Genomic DNA, 19195 nt, shown 5'->3' with positions numbered 1-19195 from the left:
TCATTCATTTACTGAATTATACAGAATTATTGTGGTAACCAAATATTTGTATCTCTCTCAAAGATGCAGCCTCAGGGTCTGATTCACAGTGCTCCCACTCAGGCCTTATTTCATACCCCGAACGTTCCACAGCAAAGCACTGTGGGATACATACAGCCACAGCAGCAACAACAACAGCAGCAGCACCATCACACCCAGTCCGGCAACCTGTCGGACTACAGAAACATGCTCCCGCGGTAGCCCCACTCCCAGGGAGAAGCCAAGAGGTTGCAGAGAAAGCACACTGAGCAGGTAGCTCTGTGGCGTGGGTGAAAGGTATGATGGGAAGGGACTCTCTCGGCTCAGGGGAAGGCTCCCTCCAGAGCCAAATCGAGAATGCCAAAGTCCCCATGATGGTGCCCCAAGGCTCCGCCCTGCCCAGATCGCATGCAAAGGATGCTGGGATGCGTAGGAGGTGCCCACAGGGCTATGACCCATCTGTTATTCATGGAGGCGGGGGGTCGAGCAGATGCTCGGATTGGATGCTGCTGATGATTTTGGAGAGTGGATGATACTAAAACTTGAGCTGCAGTTGAATTCGTTTCTATGGAGATGTTTGGGGGACTCTAATGTTACAGCTTGTTTGTGTGATCTGGACTTTCAACACAAACAAAATCAACCAATCAAGAAATGCCTTCACAGTTTTGCATGCATTTGATGCAGAGTCCAGTGACAGATCAGCTGCAAGTAATTTTGCAATCAACTGCATACAAAAAAATGATTAAACCCAAATAAGAGAACAAATCACGGTCCTGAACTGCATCACGCATGGCTTATCTGCACAAATCTCACGCTACAATTATTTCTTATCTGAGTTTCAGGTCTACGTGGTTGTATAAGAGAAGAGGAGGTAGGCAATGTTCAGCAAAGACCCAAATATAGTCTAATAATAACAGAAAGCCATTGGGCCACCTGTTACCATGTGCAGAAGAGGCTCAAGCCCCTCCTGTACTTTTGCACTATGCCCAGATAGACATAGTGTTAGCATTAACTATAGAAACTTGAATCACGTTGTATATTTCAAATATTTATAAACAAAGTTTTCCTAACTATGTTGACTTCCCTGATGGATATGTTCTCCTTTGCTTGTTTGAGATCAATGTATCAAATACACATTTGGGACCCAAATGCAAACTAAAACTGCATTGATATTATGTCACTATCATGCAGCAAAGTATGTGTGCCGATAATTATTCTTTCTCAATTTTCAATTTCTCAATATGTGGAAATCACAGTATTATACAGAGGAAAACCTTTGTGTGCTTTAAGGCAGATGTGACTTGTGTCACAAAAATTAAAGACAATCATAATGTGATTAAATATTAGCAAAAACATGCACTTATTGGGCCTTATTCATAACACACAGCAAGGACATCCTGCTTTTGTTGTATGAATTAGACCTGTTGTCTCCATTTTACTTTAGTTTTTTGTATTCTGTTTTATTAATCACAAGTTAATGTTGACAGTGAAAGTGTCACGCAACCAACAAACATTTTACCCCCTTAAAATTTTTTTATTTCAGTGTTGTTCACTCACAGACACCCTCTGCAAATGGAAAAAACGGGTGACAATCTAACAAAATCACAAAATTAATTTTGCTGTCCTCTTACCTACCACATCTTGCACATTTAAAGACTGGTGCTGATTATTATTGTTATTTTTTTTTAAACTAAGAAAAATCAGTTGAAGGTCTAACATCAAGGTTATTGAAAGCGTACAATATGTGCCCTTCTGAATGCTGTGCAATGAAATTCTGAAAACAAGAATGTTTGTCATTTATACTTGTCAGAGATATTTTTGGTTTTAGTCAGATTCTTTTCTGTTATTACCAAGAGACACTTTATAGTAGTAAAAACTGAAGTGCTGTTAAATGAAAACGGAAAATATTTTTGTATGATGCCTAACATTCCTTCAGTTATTTATAACAAATTTTGAAGGTCCCAGGCCCTCTCAGGTGCAACATTAGAAATGATAATAAAATATAAATTATTTACTTAAATATATATTTGAAGTTAGCGAACATCCTTCTCCCAAGCACCTGAATTTATTTTTTTTCAGATCAGATTACATCCGAAGGAAGCACTCCATAAAATATACATTTTTAACAACAGATTTCACAGAATTCTTTCCTAGAATATTCCCATCAATATCACAATAAACCTTTTTTAACATTCTTGTGGAGAGTCTGAATTACAGTCAGATCATTACTGTAAATTTTTGGTTAGCTTGCTGGAAAATCCTGCTTTTTGTGCTTTCAATCCTTGATGATCATAACCCAGACTAAGCAGGTAGATCATCCTAACTTACTATTTATATTTCCAGCAGGGTAGACTTGAAAATGCTCATTTAAAATGGGAAGGACAAAGAAATGCCAAGGCTAAATTCAATCCGATGTATTTGGTCATGTGCCAGCAATTTTATAGAAACATCTGTGTTCGTCCTACCATGAACAAAACCAGCTGCTTCCTTCTTAGTTTAACGGCCATTTGTGGTATTTTTACACACAAAAATTGCCAGCCAGACTCAAACATGTAGTCTCGAATGTTGCTTGAGTTAAAGCATTGATTGTTTTTGCAGACGTTCATGTGTTTGCTGTGTTGTTTGCACATGTGGATGTTTTTGTCTTTGTGTCTGTATTGACTGGGCTGCTGTGAGCAGTGAAGGAAAACTGTACTGACCCTCTTCTTTATCGTCCTGTGAAAGTATACTCTGGTTTTGGAGACTGCACTTTATTCTTTTATTCTATACTTCTTTTCTGTCTAGAGTTCTGTTTTTCTGTCTAGCCTAAATTTCTCCCCAAAGTGTCTGTTGTTGCGAGGAGGCTTAGGCCTAATGGGTCTGTGTGTTGTGAGTCTATGTATTATGTGTGTCATCTAAACACGTGACATTGATGCATTTATGTTCCAACAGATGACACAAAGAGTCATAAAATGACACCTGGTACAACTGCAGTAAACACATGAAACATGTTGTAATACTGTATATGACATGTGTTTAGGAAAATATAGATGTTTATTTTATAAGATGTCAAATAGATTGAAATACATTTATATATAGTGTATGATTTGAAAGTTAAAAACAGAGATATTTTGTAACAGAGTAATTTTTTGAAGTGTCTTATTTGGTTCGTCAGTTCAGCGAGTTGGTGTTGCGCTGTTGATGTATGGCTTGTTTTCCCCTTTATTTCTTCTGTGTACATAAACCATCACAAAGAGCTTTAACATGTTGTTAATATTGTTTTAAACGAAAATAAAAAAGTTTACATTCTGAACGAAGTTGGATTTTGTTATAGTAAGACAAGACTGAATTATTTTAAGCAACCTTAAAAAATAAAGCGATAATCCTGCATTGTTGTGATTTTACAGGGGTGTTCTTAGGGCTTTAATAAAATAGAAACAATAACAACGAATTATTGGTAAAAAAAAAAAAAGCTTACTTAGGCGGTATTACTCTGCTATTGTCTGTCATTGCTATTTCTAATCAATTATTAAATTTTTGTTGCAGTGAAATCTTTCCAGGTCTATCGAATAATCATTTTGTAAAAGAAGTAAACCTATGCGTCATGCCTAACAACGTCCCTTAGCTGTTCTAAATTCACTATAAACCATAGCTTTAGGGGGCTTTGCTTCAACTAACAAGCAGTCATTATTATGCAGTCAGGTGTGCATTTGTTATTTTACAACGACTTTGAAAGCAACTAATCCGATTAGAATTATGACATTGATGTATTATAACAGTTTTCCCCCCAAAAAATTATTGCAAGACAAAAGAAATACGAATACAAAATAGCACTGCATTGACATACAATGAAATAAAGAAAAAAAATCATTATTTAAGTATAATATCATCATAAGCCTTAATAAACTTATTATTATTATGATCAATGTGTTTAATAGATTTATAAAGAAGCAAAATTTCTGCAACGAAGACCTAAGTAACGTATTGAGAAATCTTGATTTATTTATCAAATACATTTTTTATATGATTCATATTTTTAATATGATTTACAATGCAAAACAATGTATTAGAACTGTAAGCATAAATCATTTTTAATTCAGTCCTCCGTGCCTTTAGGTGGCGCTGCGGCGTTGTACAGTGTTATGTTTGTGTCCTGTTTGGGAAGAAGAAACACGAACTAGACGCGCGCTTGGTTTTTGTTTACATTTCGCGAGCTTCTGACTGACTTTAATAACAATAAGTGAAAATATTTTCGTCCTGTTAGCTATAAAACATTCCTGACCGCGTAAATGTGTAGTAGGAATAAGAGTGCGTATATGCAAGATAAGTTTGTACAATGCGTGAATTAGCCTGCTAGTCACGTCAGTCTCACGTTAAAAGAAAGCTATGCATATTCAGTGAATATTTGAGACTTCTCCGGATCAGATTATGTTGAGTTAATACGTGTTTCAAACTGGATGTCTGTTCCCTGTGATGGCAGGTTCATCAGATGACAGCGAGTGCGGATCTGCTCTGCACGCGGCTCTGGAGCAGCTGCGGTCCGCATACCCTCTTTCTCTATCCCTAACCAGCCCGCTATGCGTGGCCGTTATCGCCGTCGAACGCTACCTGAGTCTACATCCCACATCTGACAGCTACAGCTACGACCTGACAGTCACGGATGGCCGGTGGCGAGTCAAGTGTCACCTAGCGGAGAGTCTGACGCGGTGGGTACGGAAGGGCGCACTGCGCTGTGGTGTCGAGGTTCAGCTGTCTCAGCTGTCAGTTGTCCACGATGAGAAGAGAATAAGTCACAGTTACCTGAGGATAGACGGCATCCACAGCATCACTGAGAAACCTGAGATGCTTGCGGGTATTAAAGACGTGGAGATGATCCCGCAGTGGTGTCGGGATGATGTAATGCGAACTAATGGACCTCTGCAGCTGGGTAGAAAACATTATTTATCCTTGTGGATAAACGATGATCCTCACGGGAATGTGTGGATTCCAAACAGCCCGCCACCACACGTGGTAATAGATGGTATGGAAAAGAGGGCGTGACGTAAACCGCTTTATTTTCAGTAAATGATGACACTTATTTCCAGGGATAGATGAGAGACTCTTTATCCCTGGAAATAGTTGGATTTCAATCATTGGTTTTATTTTAATCTTTGATCTAATCTTTTGTCAATATTAAATATATCAAGGTTTTATTTATGTTCTTTACATTATGTAGGAGGTAATTTAGTAAAAAACAGGTTTTCACAGCTAAGGTTGTTTTTCTCCTTTTTATCAGTGTCTAAAATCACTTTGCTTGCCGATCTGGAAGCAATATTTCACAGCACCAAACGGCCTCTCCCACTGCTTGTTCGAATTTTGCACAGATCCAGAATCCGGTATTATGGAAAACCAGGACAAAATATTGACTTCCCATTTCAGGTGAGCTGAGGTCAGTGATGATGAATACACTTTGGGTCTACAGTCTTGTATTTCTATATCCATATATCATTTGTTTTTTCCATTTGCGTTTCAGGTGTATTATGAGGTGGCAGATCAGAGCGGCATTATGTCAATGGTGTTATGGAACGATCTTTGTCCTGAATGGTTCCATCGACTAACGGTCGGCTCGGTTCTGTACCTGCAGCAGTTTTCTTTAAAGCCCAGTTATCAGAAACGCTCGAGGCCACAGATCAACACCCTGTCTCTCATGGCGTTTCGCTCGATTGGTACAGACTGGAGTTAGAACTGTTTTCTTTATACAGAGAAATATTAAGCCATATTAAGGTAATTTCAGCTTTGTGTGATTGTCTCATATAGAGATTTCCTTGAATCCCCGGAATACTGGAACTGTATTGACTGTGATTCCACCGAAATGTGTTCAGCCTCAGTGGGATCTCCCTGATGTCCCATACAACTTTACCACAAGGTAATGTACATTCACTCACCAGTCACCCACCCACAAGTTCATTTTGTGAATTGACTGAGTTTATTTCAGTGAATCAGTTTACCAATGATTCATTCTGCTTTCATCTGTGCTCAGGTCAGAGGTTGAAGCGAACAATAACCATGCCTGTGACATCATTGGTCTGGTAACATATGTCGGACGGGTTGAGCGGATCAGGAGCAAGGAAAAGTCTGGTATTGACTGCATACTGTATATGTGTGTTAGTTTTTAAGCTGATTTCTATTACAGATTTGCGCAAAACTAAATTTCTAAATGTTGACAAAAAACTATTGCGAAATGATGGCGTTTCCATTAACTGATGATATGCGACTGAAAAGTTTTTCCTTTCGCAATAAGTCATTCCATTCGTCACGTCAACTGATGTTGGTAAATTAACTAATATCACATGCAACGCACTAGGCATTATTTTTAACCAAAGGAGCATAGGAGTATTATCCAAACATTATACTTAAAAGCGGCAATGTATAGGTGTTTCTTGGAAGTAATAGTACATTATTTTGAATCAAAAGACATGTAGGAGTGTTAACCAAACATTATTGGGAAGAAAGCCTCTTATACTTGGGAGCAGACTCCTATTGAGGTGTTTCTGGTAGGTTTTAGTACATACCACGTCATCTTTAAATAATAATTATCTGACTTGCTTACATCAGGTGACCTGAAAATGCGTTTCCATTACAGTTTTGTGAAATCGAATTACCTAAAAACCAACATAGCTTAAAAATCTTTAAAAATTGCGATTATAGATGGTTTCAGCAGTAACAACATAAACAAGCGGCTTTCGTAGAACACATGTTAACTTCCCCTAAACTCCGCTAAGAATAAATAACCACAAAGTCCTTTTAAAGTAGTTTATTTATATAACAAGCAAAATAAGCAACACGCAGATAACCTAGAAAACCAAAACATTTGTTAGTTTCAATGAGGTATTTGTTCAAGAGTTCAGTTTAGCAACTAGTCAGACCATTAAACAAACTTGTGCGAAATTTACGTGTTTCCATTGGCCGTATTTTAAATGCGCAATGTCAATTTGCACAATTTGAAGGGTAATGGATGCGCAGCTGGTGTATTTATAACTGTTTTTGTGATTGGAAACTCTAATGTCTGTGTTAGGACCTGAGAAGTTCTGGGCGTATCGCTGGGTACATGCAGTGGATGGGACATCTGACTCTCCCTTTATCCTGGAGATCTTTTCCTCATCCCAGCCAGAGATCTTCAACAATATCTGCCCAAGTAAAACATGGTCTAAATGTAGCAATTCCTGATCTCATTCTGTCTTATTCACACTGTTTGTATTTATGTCATGTCCTTATTTCTGTTTTTCTCTTTAGTGACGTATCTGGTGTGCACCCAGATGAGGGTGTGTCGGGAGGCGGGCCGTTTTGTCTATCTGACCAGTAGCACAGAAACTCAGCTTTTCATTACAGGTGAATTCCAATCAAACCATGTACAGTCCAAAGACAAACATCACACATCAGATCAGAAACAATCTGCTGTGTGTTCGTGTATGTATATGTGCTTTAACTACATTATGGGAATGAAAATGTCCTCACAATGCAGAAACCTATATTTGATAAATGGAAACTCATTTGTTTCTGCAGCTGAATATTTTAGAAACTGTTTTCATTAAAAATGCCAAAAGTGTCTGTAAAGGAGTCTAAAAATCTTACATACTAGGTCCAGACTACAGTAGATAGCCTTGAGACTAAGATTGAGGGACTGAATTGGGGGATAGATGCTGCCATTGGCTCAGTATAGAAAAGAATACAGTAGAGGTTAATAAAAAGTCCTCCGCAGCATGAAAGATATACTGCTAGCATGTTTGTGTGCACATTTACAGGATGTCACAAAAAGCAGCCATATGTCAATGAGCCAAAGGTAAAAGCTTTCATCCAGTGGACGAAGACACTTAAAGACAGCGTCATGCTGCAGAAGACTGCCATCGGAGGATATTACAGCTACCCTCCTGCCCCACCCACCTTTACACCAACCACCAATAACAACACAGCCAGTAAGATCTGCCCTCTCTGCCAGTCTGTGAAAACCCAGCTTAAGTCATTTTTTGTGATTTACTGTTTCTACGTAAAACCATCCTAAATAATGTAAGGAACATTCTGTTAAAGGGGACATATCATGAACATTTTTAAGTGCTATATTTGGGTCCCCAGTGCTTCTTTTAACCTAGAAAATGTGAAAAAGATAAACTCAGTAACTTAGTTTTGGTAAATCATTCTCTGTAAGCATGTGAAAAAATAGGTCATTGAAATTTGGCTCCCCTGTGATGTCAGAAGGGAATAATAATACCGCCCCTTAACTCTTTCCCCGTCATTGACGAGATATCTCGTCAATCAAGAGAAAAAGCTTCCCCGCCAATGACGAGTTTTTCAGTCTTTCCGCAATACCGCTATTATCCACTAGGCCCTTCCGCAACATTTTAAACCTGGAAGTATTGCCCTATGGCAAGCTGCTGCATGTCCGTGTCTGTTTTAAAGATCGCTCTGAATGGGATCTCTATGAAAAGTCCGTCACAAAAATGGAATTATCTCTGCTTTTTGCTCAAAATTTGGTGTTTTTGCAGAAACCTACCCATATTCAAAAGCTGATTTCAAAAGAACCACTGAAGGTAGGATGAAACTGTTTTTTTTTGTTTGAAAGCAGAGGGTCTGTACTTTCATTTGGTATATTTTATGTTTATATATTTGAAGAAGAACATTTTCTGAAAGACATTAAACTTTTGTGAAAATCATGAAAAATGCTGGCGCTGGCTGGTAACTTTTTTTAAACACGCTGGCGGTGAAAGAGTTAATCTGCACTATCCAACCACTGCACTGCCATTTAGTTCAGATCAGCTTATTTGCATTTAAAAGGACACACCCAAACACATTTTTGGTCACACCTACAAAGTGGCAATTTTAACATGTTATAATAAATTATCTATATGCTATCTTGAGCTAAAACTTTACATACATACGCAGGGACAGCAAAGATTGATTTGACATCTTGAAAAGCCTTGTGAAATGTCCCCTTTAAAATATGACCTTGATATCTTTAATATTGACTGATTAAGGTCATGTCAAAGATTGAAATCAGTGACTGAAATCAAACTTTGATGCTCCTTATCTCATAAATTAGATTATGAGACTTTAGCCTGGATTTCACAGACAGGGTCACATGTATTGTTACTGAGATAAATGTACTAAGTTATCAGTAATTAGAGTTTTGATATGCACTGTGAATGACTCCAGAGAGTTTTTTGGAAAAATCTCCTGTTAATTTGTTATACAACTTCACACTTTTTTTTTTAAACTAACATTTTACAAATGTTTCTGACGGGTCTTATAGATGAGACTTCAATTACAGCAGTCGCTGAACTGAAAGGGGAGCTAGAGGGAATGCAGTATAGGGAGCACAAGAGACTCGCCATACAGGGCTATGTGGCTGCTGTGCAGTACCACATCTGGCCACCAGAGGATCAACAGCCTGAAGTCAGCAACGCTGTACAAAGTCACCAACAGGTCTGTAATGCCAAATCTGAATCAATACGCATATATACATATGTATATATGGGATTTATGTTTATATAATTATCTTCAAATGGTTGTATAAACCTGATATGCATGCATACACTGCCAGTCACATTTTAAACATATTTATATTCATACACTGTACATAGTGTCTTCACAAGGCTTCACACACTCACATATACATTTTATGCACACACTGGCACATCTGTTATTTAGTAATTTAGTACTGTGTACCTTTGTGGATTGTGTTTTTATTTTTCATATGTTTTGGGCTGCTAGAGGTTTTACAGTAGGCATGGGCCGATTACCGGTTTCAAGGTATACCGAGGTTTAAAACAGTCAAGGTTTCAAAACCACTAAAATGTTCTGTGATACCGTCTCCAAGGTATGAGCTGTGTTTATACAAAATTCATTAAATCATGAAGTCATGTGATTGATTTGATGTTTACATTTAATATATATTACGAAAATATTATATATGTTTTGAAAGCATATTATAATTTAAAGGCTTTATTGTACCTGGCATTTGAAAATAACACATTTTAGTGTTGCAATGGCAATACCGCAACACCATGAAACCGTGGTATTTTTGCTAAAGGTTGTCATACCGCCAGAATCTTATATCGGCCCATGCCTATTTTACAGAGTAAGAATTTTTATTGTAATGTAGTGCAACAGAGTGTTTCCTGTACATATGACACTACTTTTGAATCTTGAAAGTAACTGCAGCAGTCAAGATGAACCGGGATTTGAAAACTTGGTTGCTTTTCTTGCCTTAGAGAAATCTAAATGTTGCAAACATAGACTGTAAAAAAAGATGGGCGACACCTGTTCGCTCTCTTCCATTGGTGAAAAGTGAAGACGCCAGTGTCCCGATACGGCGCTGACATCTTGGATCTTGAGTCTGCGCAGTAGCGATTTTGGGACCAGTTCTGCGCAGTAGTGAGCAGGAAGTAAAGCCGCGAAATCAAGGCCCTCGCTCTAGCAGAAATGCGCATATCACAGCTGTCAATCAACTAACTAAAAACAAACTTATTGTAAAAACAAACACTTGAATTTACATCAGTGTGATAAAAACTACAGTAAATGACAGAAACCAGCTTCAGAAAAAAGATAATTGAAGTGTAATTAAATTGTTTAGTTGGTCTCAAGGCCCATTGAATAACACAGGGGAGGCGGGGTTTATGACCTATACTAGGACCAGTCACTGTGGGGCGATCGAGACGTTTTGGCTTCACTTTTCAGGGCTTGTGCAGCACGCTTGGTTGCAACAGACAGCATGAAAATGTATAATTTGATGTTTTTACAGCAAGGTGTCGGTAAAGTGTTACGGCATCACACTCCAAGGAAAGAAAGGTCTGTGAGGGAACTGGAATCAACCTCCTCTGATTCCGACACTACAGTTCCACCCAAACGCAAGAGAGTTCAGACAAGGTTAGGCTTCCTCTAGAGCAGGGATGGGCAACTTCGGTCTTGGAGGGCCGGTGTCCTGTAGAGTTTACCTCCAACTTGCTTCGGCACACCCTCCTAAAAAAGTTTCTAGTATGTCTAGTAAGACCTTAATTGGCTGCTTCAGGGTGTTTAATTATGGTTGGAGCTAAACTCTGCAGGACACGGGCCCTCAGGACCAAAGTTGCCCATTCCTGATCTAGAGAAACTAAAGTTTTTTTTAAATCAATTATGTTGTTTTATGTTTACCCTGGTTTGTTTTGTATGCAGTGGTGGCCGGTGACTTCTCCTCTGAGGGGCACAAATGTCAAAATATGTGTTCGGTGCATCATGTGAACCTATGTGCATCATGTTTAAGGTTTATGTTAACTCTTTCCGCACAATTGACAAGTTAACTCGTCAATTAAGAGAAAACGCTTCCCTGCCAATGATGAGTTTTTCCAGCAATCCATATGTTCTGCTATTATCCACCAAGTGGCGCTCTTTCCCAACTTATAAAACCTGGAAGTGTCCCCTTAGGGCAAACAGTTCAAACTCCGTGCAGGACTTGATAATCGCTCTGAATCTGATCTCTATCAAGATTCACAAAAAGTCCTTCACAAAAGCGCAATTATCTCAAAATTTTGTGTTTTTGAAGAAACCTACCCATATTTAAGAGGTGATAAAAAGAGAACAAATGAAGATAGGATGAAACTTTTTTGTTTGAAAGCAAAGGGGTCTGTTCTTTCATATGATATATTGTATGTTTATATATTTAAAGAAGAACATTTTCTTAAAGGCATTAAACTTTTGTGAAAATCATAAAAAAAATTTTAGCGCTTGCTGGCAACTTTTTTTTTAAACACTAGCGGAGAAGTGTTAAAGAGAAGCTAACGTTCACAAAATACTTGCAAGACACTTACTTAAAGGAGCATTTCACCCGTAGAAACATTAATCTTTATTGAAAGTGTGTCATATTTGTAGTCGAAATTTAGAATTTGGTGCCTATTTGACCGAGAAAAGGGGTGTTTGTAGTCTCACACCCTCAACAAAGATATTGGACTTCCTTCTTTCAATGATGCAAAATGATGATTTTTACATCATTGAAAGAAGGAAGTGCAACACTGAAATTTGTATTTCTCCTGTCTCGGCGGCAACTGAGGAAATGATGCATGACCATTCAAAAACATGACTGGGGTTCTAACTATACAAAGCTTGATGCAAATGGGTGAAGTGTTCCTTTAAACACTAAACTCTGATTACACATAAGCGAATATCTGGCAAACGTGAGCATCTCTTTTATCATAAACCCATTTGAAGCGTGTGCAGCAGGCACGTATTTTGACATGACGTGCCGAACGCACATTTTGATGAGCCAGATACATTATGTGCTACATACATGTTTTGATCTGCTTTGCATTGTGCGCCCTCGAAAAAGAAGTCACCGGCTGCCACTGTTGGTATGGTTTTTTTTATTTTAAACATTATTTTAGTTTAAAACTTATATGGGTGATTATATAAGTGCATATAAGTATAAATATTTTTAAATATTAAAATCATTTGGTACTTATTTTCATAGTTTAAGATTTTACAGGCCATGCCAATATATTTTTTGTAAAAAGTGTGTTTTTGACCAACCTGACATAATCCATACATTATCACCCATAAACTAATGAGTCGATAACATAAAAATGTATATTCTCGTGTTTTAAAGTATTGCTTTATTTACTTTGTAGTTGCATAACATGTTTTTTATTTTATTATTCAGAGTCATCTCATATCACCCAATCATTTGTCCTTTGTCCTATTTGTTTAGAGCATTCCAGCGTCAGTATTTCACTAGATCCAAAGTACATTCAAAGTCTGACAGGTAAAAACTTTGTACTGAAAGAGGTGTCAGTTTCTAAACCATGTTTGCATTCACACATCCACATTGCAGTTCCAGTATAAACCAGCCTGTTGAAATTTAAAGGATCTGAGTAATTGCATGGTTATTTGATTGACATTCATTGTACTTTGTAGCCATTGCACACATGTAGTTATCTACCTAATTGGTCACTTAGGCCGGTGGACTTTACCTCTAATGACGATGAGGAAGAAGAGCAAAGTGATAAAGGGGAGTTGGAGGAAGAGGAGTCTGACAGTGAATATGTCAGCCAGTCATCTGTATCAGGTGATGCAACTCTCAAATCACACCAGTGCCACCTTTAATATGTTGCTAACATTTCATGTTATGTTTGTTTAATATTGTTATTTTACAATATTAAGAGGACGATCAGAGGTTGACCTGCCCTCCAGACACAGAAGCAGCAGCAAGCCACCCCGCTGCTGCATTGTGGGAAAGCGGCATGTGGGCATTAGTGAAACAGGAAGTGACGGATCACATTCCTTGTGGCAAATTGGATCAAGAAAGCCTAACTGAAAAATTTCACTTTGATGACCGAGAGATTCTGCATCATTACTTGAACCTGAGTCCAGCCAAATGGACCCCAGATATCATCTCACAGACACATACCCATACACCTGTGGCCTGCACCGGCTACTTCACACTCACAATACTGGGTAAGAACAACACTTGAGAGGCATGGAAGTCGCGAGTGTACTCGAGCACGTATCATGTGTATCGTATTTATACGATATTATTAGTTATAATACACAGTATGCTTAGTGTGTACTTTAAAAACATTTTAATGCATCATAAGCATCACCTCTTTTCTTCCCCCAGGACTGAATCAAAAGGCTGCAGTAGATATTCAGTTTTTGCCTGTCGTTTCCCCTGATGACCCCCAAGCTGCTGGAGTTCAGCATAGTCAACATGACAACTCTCTGCTGTCCTGCTTGACAAAGGGACACCTGTGTGTTCAGCCAGATGGTACCTGTCCTGCTCCAGGTGTGTGTATGTTCTCCTATGCTAGCCTATAATCTATACCATTACCCATATTTCTACTAAATAACCTGCCTGCCTGTCTATCTGCAGGGTCATTGATGAATTCAGCCCCTCAGCTGGAGTCGGAGCGAGTGGTGTGTATTGTTGATCTATGTCTGCTTGGAGAGGGCAGGGTAGAAATGATCTGCTCTAAATTGTACAGCACAGCAGACATCCATCAGGCCGACAGCGCTTAGAGACGCCACGTGTCACAAAAATCATGTAAAAAATATGTACGTAGAAATGCTGGTCAGTGATGATGCTAATCTCAGTTTAGGGCTGAGAAAGTGATTTTATGTTTTGAATAGGCTAAAAGTTTACTTTTGTTAAATTAGTATACATTTAGTTTTTATTTAATTTGTGAAAACTTTATTTAAAGAATTAAAGTTTACTCGAAAACATTGTGTAGAACCCTTTATTATCATTTGGCGTTGCATAAAGCAGCTGTGTAGGCCATAAAGACATGAATAGACTACAACAACTGAAATATTTAAATAATTTAACAAATTCACTGTTCGCAGTTGGTGCAATGTGAAATACTGCAACCTGAAATGCATCCAAACTGCTGGATAGTTCAAGCACATTTGAGAACCACGAGCCCCGTGTCTGACCTTTTAGGACTAAAGATGCGCAGTATGAACTCAATTGATACCTTAAAAATATAAATACGCAGCCTGAATAAAGCTTTGTACGGAGCCCCTAAGGGGACATGGAGCAAATATTAAATAAAGTTTAGTTTCACGTAGAAATTCAAATTCTCCACATGAAGGTTTTGCGTGAGCACATGAAACTAAACTTTAGATTTATTTTACTCCAATGTCACCTTAGGGGCTCGGTAGCTTTGTATAGATACAGCTTGACACATTTACTTCTAACGGCAGTAAAATGTACTTCAGACAATACACATGTATACTTAATGTTTGTGTTCGTACAAAAATATTTGTGTTTGTTGTGGTCCAGTTTTCATTGCAATTTTTTTCACAGTAAAAAATCAGTACCAGTGTTGTTACAGTAGGAAAAAGGTCAGAATAGGAACCACAACTTTAAATGAACCCTGGGAACTACCATCTTTCTGGTTCAAGAGGTGACTTTACACGAATCTGGCTCTTTATGTGTCAGGTAAGAGTGAGACATTAAAGACTGCAACAAATCACCTGCTTTTATCCCTGGATTATTGATAAAACATGAATATCTTAATCACATATCTGTCAAACAGTGCTTAAATCATTGCACATTAAAACAGATAGCAACAGACTCCAGGACAGATCAGCTCCGAAATCGGCAGATCCCTCCAGAGTCTATTGCTATCTGGGTCTTTATCTGTGCTGCAGTTAAGTGCTTTATATCATTCAGCTCCGTGTGCTGTACAAGTCTGCGTCCTCTGGATTAGACTGGCCGTGGTCGAGTAGAGCAGGGTCAGGAACAAACCGTGACTTCGCTAGAAAAAAAGAAAAGTAGCATAAACACAAAGTACCTATGCTGCCTTCATGTTGGATTAATATAAATATAAACTTGCATAATTTCTTTCTGCAAACTCATTTCCTTACCTGCGGTTGGCTCAACAATGGCTTCTTGTACAGGAGATTCAGATAAGGGAGGAATTTCGACTATGGGAGAAGGAAGTGTGGTCTCCAGAACAGGGGGTGGGACTTCTTCAGTGGTCGTTTGGTTAGCAGGGGATGGGGCATCAGAAACGGGCTCTTCCGTAAGAAGTTTAATTTCTTCTGTGGGTGGAGAGGAGGTCGTGGCTGGAACATCTAAGGGAGTGAGATAAGCATCCGGGATCATTTGTGTGGAAGATGTTGGTTCAGGAGCAGAGTCTACAGGTATTGTCTCTGGGGCCGTTTCAACAGTAGAAGGTGGTTCAACATCCGGCACAGCTACCGGAGAAGCAGCAGCTGGGACAGCTTCTGATAATGATATTACTTCTTCAGCTGGAACCAGTTTAGACTCCGGTGTATTTGATACTGGATCTGGGATTTTTACAGGGGCAGCAGACTGTAAATAAATGAAAAATAAATGTTACAAAATTAGATATTTTAAAGTGACATTCAACCGTTGCTTATACTTCTAATGCCTGGTGTGATGAGAATGATGCAAATTGGGCGGCGCAATTCCCGCATGACACAAAGTAAAATCCCACAAGTAATCTTGAGCGAGGAACGCGATGCTTTGCAATTGGTGTGTACACAGCATAAGGCGAATAACGCATGTTTTTGCAGCAATCAGGATGCCCGATTCGTGTCATTTGCATTGCCCTGTGCGAGTTCGCATTTATTCGCGTCTTTGCATTAACATTGTATGTAATCTACTCACGCAAATCGTTGAATTCGCGTTTGGTGTGTACGCCCCATAATGCTACATACACACCAAACGAGAAGCATTGCATTCTTCGCTCTAGATTACCCTAGATTTAACTTCGCGTTGAAAGGGACATACACACCAAACGCGAATTCTATGATTTGCGCAAGTAGATTACATACAAAGTCAATGCAAAGACGTGAATAGATGCCTGGTGTGATGAGAATTATGCAAATTGGGCGGCGCAATTCCCACATGACACGAAGTAACCTCCCACAAGTAATCTAGAGCGAGGAATGCGATGCTTTGCGTTTGGTGTGTACGCAGCATAAGGCGAATAACGCATGTTTTTGAAGCAATTAGGCTGCCCGATTCGTGTCATTTGCATTGCCCTGTGCGAGTTCGCATTTATTCGCGTCTTTGCATTAACATTGTATGTAATCTACTCACGCAAATCGTTGAATTCGCGTTTGGTGTGTACACCCGATAATGCTACGTACACACCAAAAGCGAAGCATCGCGTTCCTCACTCTAGATTACTCATGGAAAGTAATCTACTTGCGCAAATCGTTAAATTCACGTTTTGTGCGTGTGTACGCACCATAATACAACAAGAGTATGATTTCATGAGTCTTACAGGTGTATGCACCAAACGTGAGTTCAACGATTTGCGTGAGTAGATTACATAATAAATTAATGCAATGACGCAAATTGAACAGCGCGATTGATGCGAAAAACCACGCTATTCGCATCAACCAACACACCAAACGCAAAGCATAGCATTCCTAACTCTAGATTACTTGCGGGATTCATAACCCTCTTGTCATGCACATTTTTAGCTTGAGTTGAATATTTTCGACTTGTGTGAAGACACGTTTGAGACGAATAGCGTGGGTTTTTTTTACAGCATTCGCATTTACTTTGTATTTAATCTACTTGCGCAAATAGTTGAATTCACGCTAGGTGTGTATGTCCCATTAAACATAAAAAATGTCAAAATGTCTTTAATGAGCTTTAATCCGCAAATATAGGTGGATTACCTCCATGTTACCAGCAGGCATTGCACCCTCTGCCTTTGGTTTAGATTGAAACAGTGAGGCAACATATGAACTGACATTATACACCTTTTTACCAGTGATCTGTAAAGAGAAAAAAAGTGATGTTACAATTTTCCTGAGGTTTATATAAAGGCCTTAAAAATTGTGTGTGAATGCAAGAACCTTCAGGACTCCAACAGTCTGTGTGGGGTAACACACTGCAGTACCGACAGTAGCAAGACCAAGAGGTACAACAATCTTCTTTAAACGAGAACCTGAAAGACAGCATCCAATAAATTATATACCGCATTAACTCAAATCCATTTAAAATTCCATTATTTTTCGAGGGCCAGAGGGTGCAGTCTTTAAGATCTTCATCTTACCCTTGCGTGCCAAAATTAGCCCGCCCAATCCAGACACAGTTATGACACCCACTCTCGGGAGAAAGCCAGGTGGTGGATCTCGAAGGAAGTGATACGTGTCTAAAACCAGAGAAGCTTGGGGGTTAAAGGTCACATTTACAGTGATTTTCTTCCTATTTCTTTCTCACACTTCAGACTCACCTTCCCCTGCCTGGTAAGTGGATGTGATTCCAACCTTGACAGAAGTGAAGCCATTCTGTAAATAACAGATAATTAACTTCTTCACTATAAAACTGTGACAGAAATGAGTATATATCAGCATATGTATCAAACCTGAATTCCTCTGACATACGGCTGCAGTCCCACCCTTACAGCCTCCAGACCAGACTGGACCAGACCAGACTGCTCCTCTACAAACTGTACACCAGAATGATCTGGAGAGTAGATAGACAACTAGAGCAAGAGAAAGGTATATCAGACACAACTTTTTGTCACATTGAACATGTTGAGTGAAGCATGTTGCATTGTGGGAAACTAGTAAATTATAACTTGTAAAAAAATAAGTAAATAATTCATCTTTCATTTATAATGCATTCTGGAAAACCCTGCAGTACACTACAAACAGTACACATAGTATACAAAGTAATAGTATTATGGAAGTACATACCTCTTTCAGAGAGATTAAATTGGTTGGTTTCTCACTCATCGAATAAATTCGAAAGGAGCCCAAACCCACAACAGCAGCAGGAAGCGCTGCATACTTCAAAATCTGAGGATCAAACACATCCAATCATTAACACACAACAGTTTGACTTCAGTTCCTTACAAAAATACATTGATGCTGGTGAGAGAGAACACAGTAGGCAAGAATCACATATCCTTAATGCATAATCCGACTTAGGTCTCAAAATGTATGGTAAAAGTGATGGTGTAAAATTTTGAGAACGTATACATAGTTTTGGACTGCTGAGAGTGTCTTAAGTTGTTTTTGAACACTTTTTTTTTTACCTCCAGCTCCTTCATCTTCCCATAAACACATTAGCTGTGTTCTTTTAGGGGTAGACAAAGACACTTTAGTTCATGTAACATAATTATTCCAATTCAACCCAATCAGTGTATGTGCAGTGTTGTACATGCTTAGGTAATAGTAAAACACAAATACAGACTGTTGTCTATCTATGGGTCTCTTGAGTGACATACATTTGGGCTGATAGAGATTAACTGTGTCCCAAGCCACTGTGTGCTGTATACTTACATACAGGGCTCATTTGGTGAGCCAAATACTGTCTAGAGAACATGTAAGTATGTAAAATAAAACAGTCTATGTGTGTGTGTGTGTGTGTGTGCGCGCGCGCGCGCGCGTGTGAAAGAGAAATAACATGCGTGTTAGTGTGAGTTTAAGTATCAGCACGTCCCCCGATCTAGTTTTTCAAACATCGCGCTTATGTTCTGACTATCAACGGTAACATTTAAAATTATATCTTCACAAGATCACTAAAAGGTGGATATGTTATGCATAATGCACATGAATAACTCTGCATAAAGTAACTCACCTTGGCCGCCATGGCAGTCCCGCCCCCTCCAAGCTCGCTACGGAAAGCAGGAGGAGTCAAAAATCCGTCAGAACGCGTGAGGAAAGACAACAGTATCATACAACATAGCTATCATATCGTGAATGT

At 38.9% G+C, this 19195-nt stretch overlaps 3 protein-coding genes across 5 annotated transcripts in view; 2 read left to right on the top strand and 1 right to left on the bottom strand.

Moving 5' to 3' along the window:
• Positions 1-3310, top strand: part of npas2 (neuronal PAS domain protein 2) — a 60158-nt gene extending 56848 nt beyond the window's left edge. For both annotated transcript variants that reach the window (XM_065250555.2, XM_073814699.1), the window contains exon 22: positions 64-3310. In XM_065250555.2, the coding sequence (XP_065106627.2) occupies positions 64-240 (177 nt within the window). In that variant the 3' untranslated portion in view covers positions 241-3310. The remainder of the gene's footprint in view (positions 1-63) is intronic.
• Positions 3311-4142: 832 nt separating this feature from the next.
• Positions 4143-14150, top strand: radx (RPA1 related single stranded DNA binding protein). Of its 2 annotated transcripts, XM_065250549.2 has the most exons (15): positions 4144-5017; positions 5273-5415; positions 5510-5702; positions 5794-5902; positions 6017-6114; positions 7052-7171; positions 7270-7365; positions 7779-7949; positions 9281-9453; positions 10772-10896; positions 12707-12760; positions 12954-13063; positions 13159-13452; positions 13616-13780; positions 13868-14150. In XM_065250549.2, exons 1-15 carry the CDS (start codon positions 4471-4473, stop codon positions 14011-14013), a joined length of 2544 nt encoding a protein of 847 aa, XP_065106621.2. In that variant the 5' UTR covers positions 4144-4470; the 3' UTR covers positions 14014-14150. The 2 variants fall into 2 exon arrangements, with proteins under 2 accessions (XP_065106623.2, XP_065106621.2); XM_065250551.2 differs by lacking the exon at positions 12707-12760 and having other exon boundaries at positions 4143-5017.
• Positions 14151-14215: 65 nt separating this feature from the next.
• Positions 14216-19195, bottom strand: apool (apolipoprotein O-like). Its single transcript, XM_065250552.2, has 9 exons — positions 19070-19195; positions 18184-18285; positions 17850-17969; positions 17718-17772; positions 17538-17636; positions 17338-17429; positions 17158-17256; positions 15364-15814; positions 14216-15254 (listed from the first exon to the last, which is right to left on the bottom strand). The coding sequence occupies exons 1-9, from the start codon at positions 19166-19168 to the stop codon at positions 15166-15168; spliced, it is 1206 nt and encodes a 401-aa protein (XP_065106624.2). The 5' UTR covers positions 19169-19195; the 3' UTR covers positions 14216-15165.

Source organism: Paramisgurnus dabryanus, chromosome 5 (genome assembly GCF_030506205.2).
Source record: "Paramisgurnus dabryanus chromosome 5, PD_genome_1.1, whole genome shotgun sequence".
In the NCBI taxonomy this organism is placed as follows: Eukaryota; Metazoa; Chordata; class Actinopteri; order Cypriniformes; family Cobitidae; genus Paramisgurnus; species Paramisgurnus dabryanus.
The sequence above is the reverse complement of the archived record's forward strand: the minus strand, read 5'-3'. Positions and strand labels throughout refer to the sequence as shown.

Bases quoted from the DNA above. Each gene is read 5' to 3' on its own strand.
- apool (XM_065250552.2), bottom strand. From the start codon at position 19,168: ATGATACTGTTGTCTTTCCTCACGCGTTCTGACGGATTTTTGACTCCT. The intron at 17,430-17,537 runs GTAAGATGAAGA...GCTGTCTTTCAG, and splicing joins GCTAATTTTGGCACGCAAGG to GTTCTCGTTTAAAGAAGATT. The intron at 15,255-15,363 runs GTAAGGAAATGA...CTTTTTTTCTAG, and splicing joins CATTGTTGAGCCAACCGCAG to CGAAGTCACGGTTTGTTCCT.
- radx (XM_065250549.2), top strand. From the start codon at position 4,471: ATGGCAGGTTCATCAGATGACAGCGAGTGCGGATCTGCTCTGCACGCG. The intron at 7,172-7,269 runs GTAAAACATGGT...TTTTCTCTTTAG, and splicing joins CTTCAACAATATCTGCCCAA to TGACGTATCTGGTGTGCACC. The intron at 7,950-9,280 runs GTAAGATCTGCC...CGGGTCTTATAG, and splicing joins CACCAATAACAACACAGCCA to ATGAGACTTCAATTACAGCA.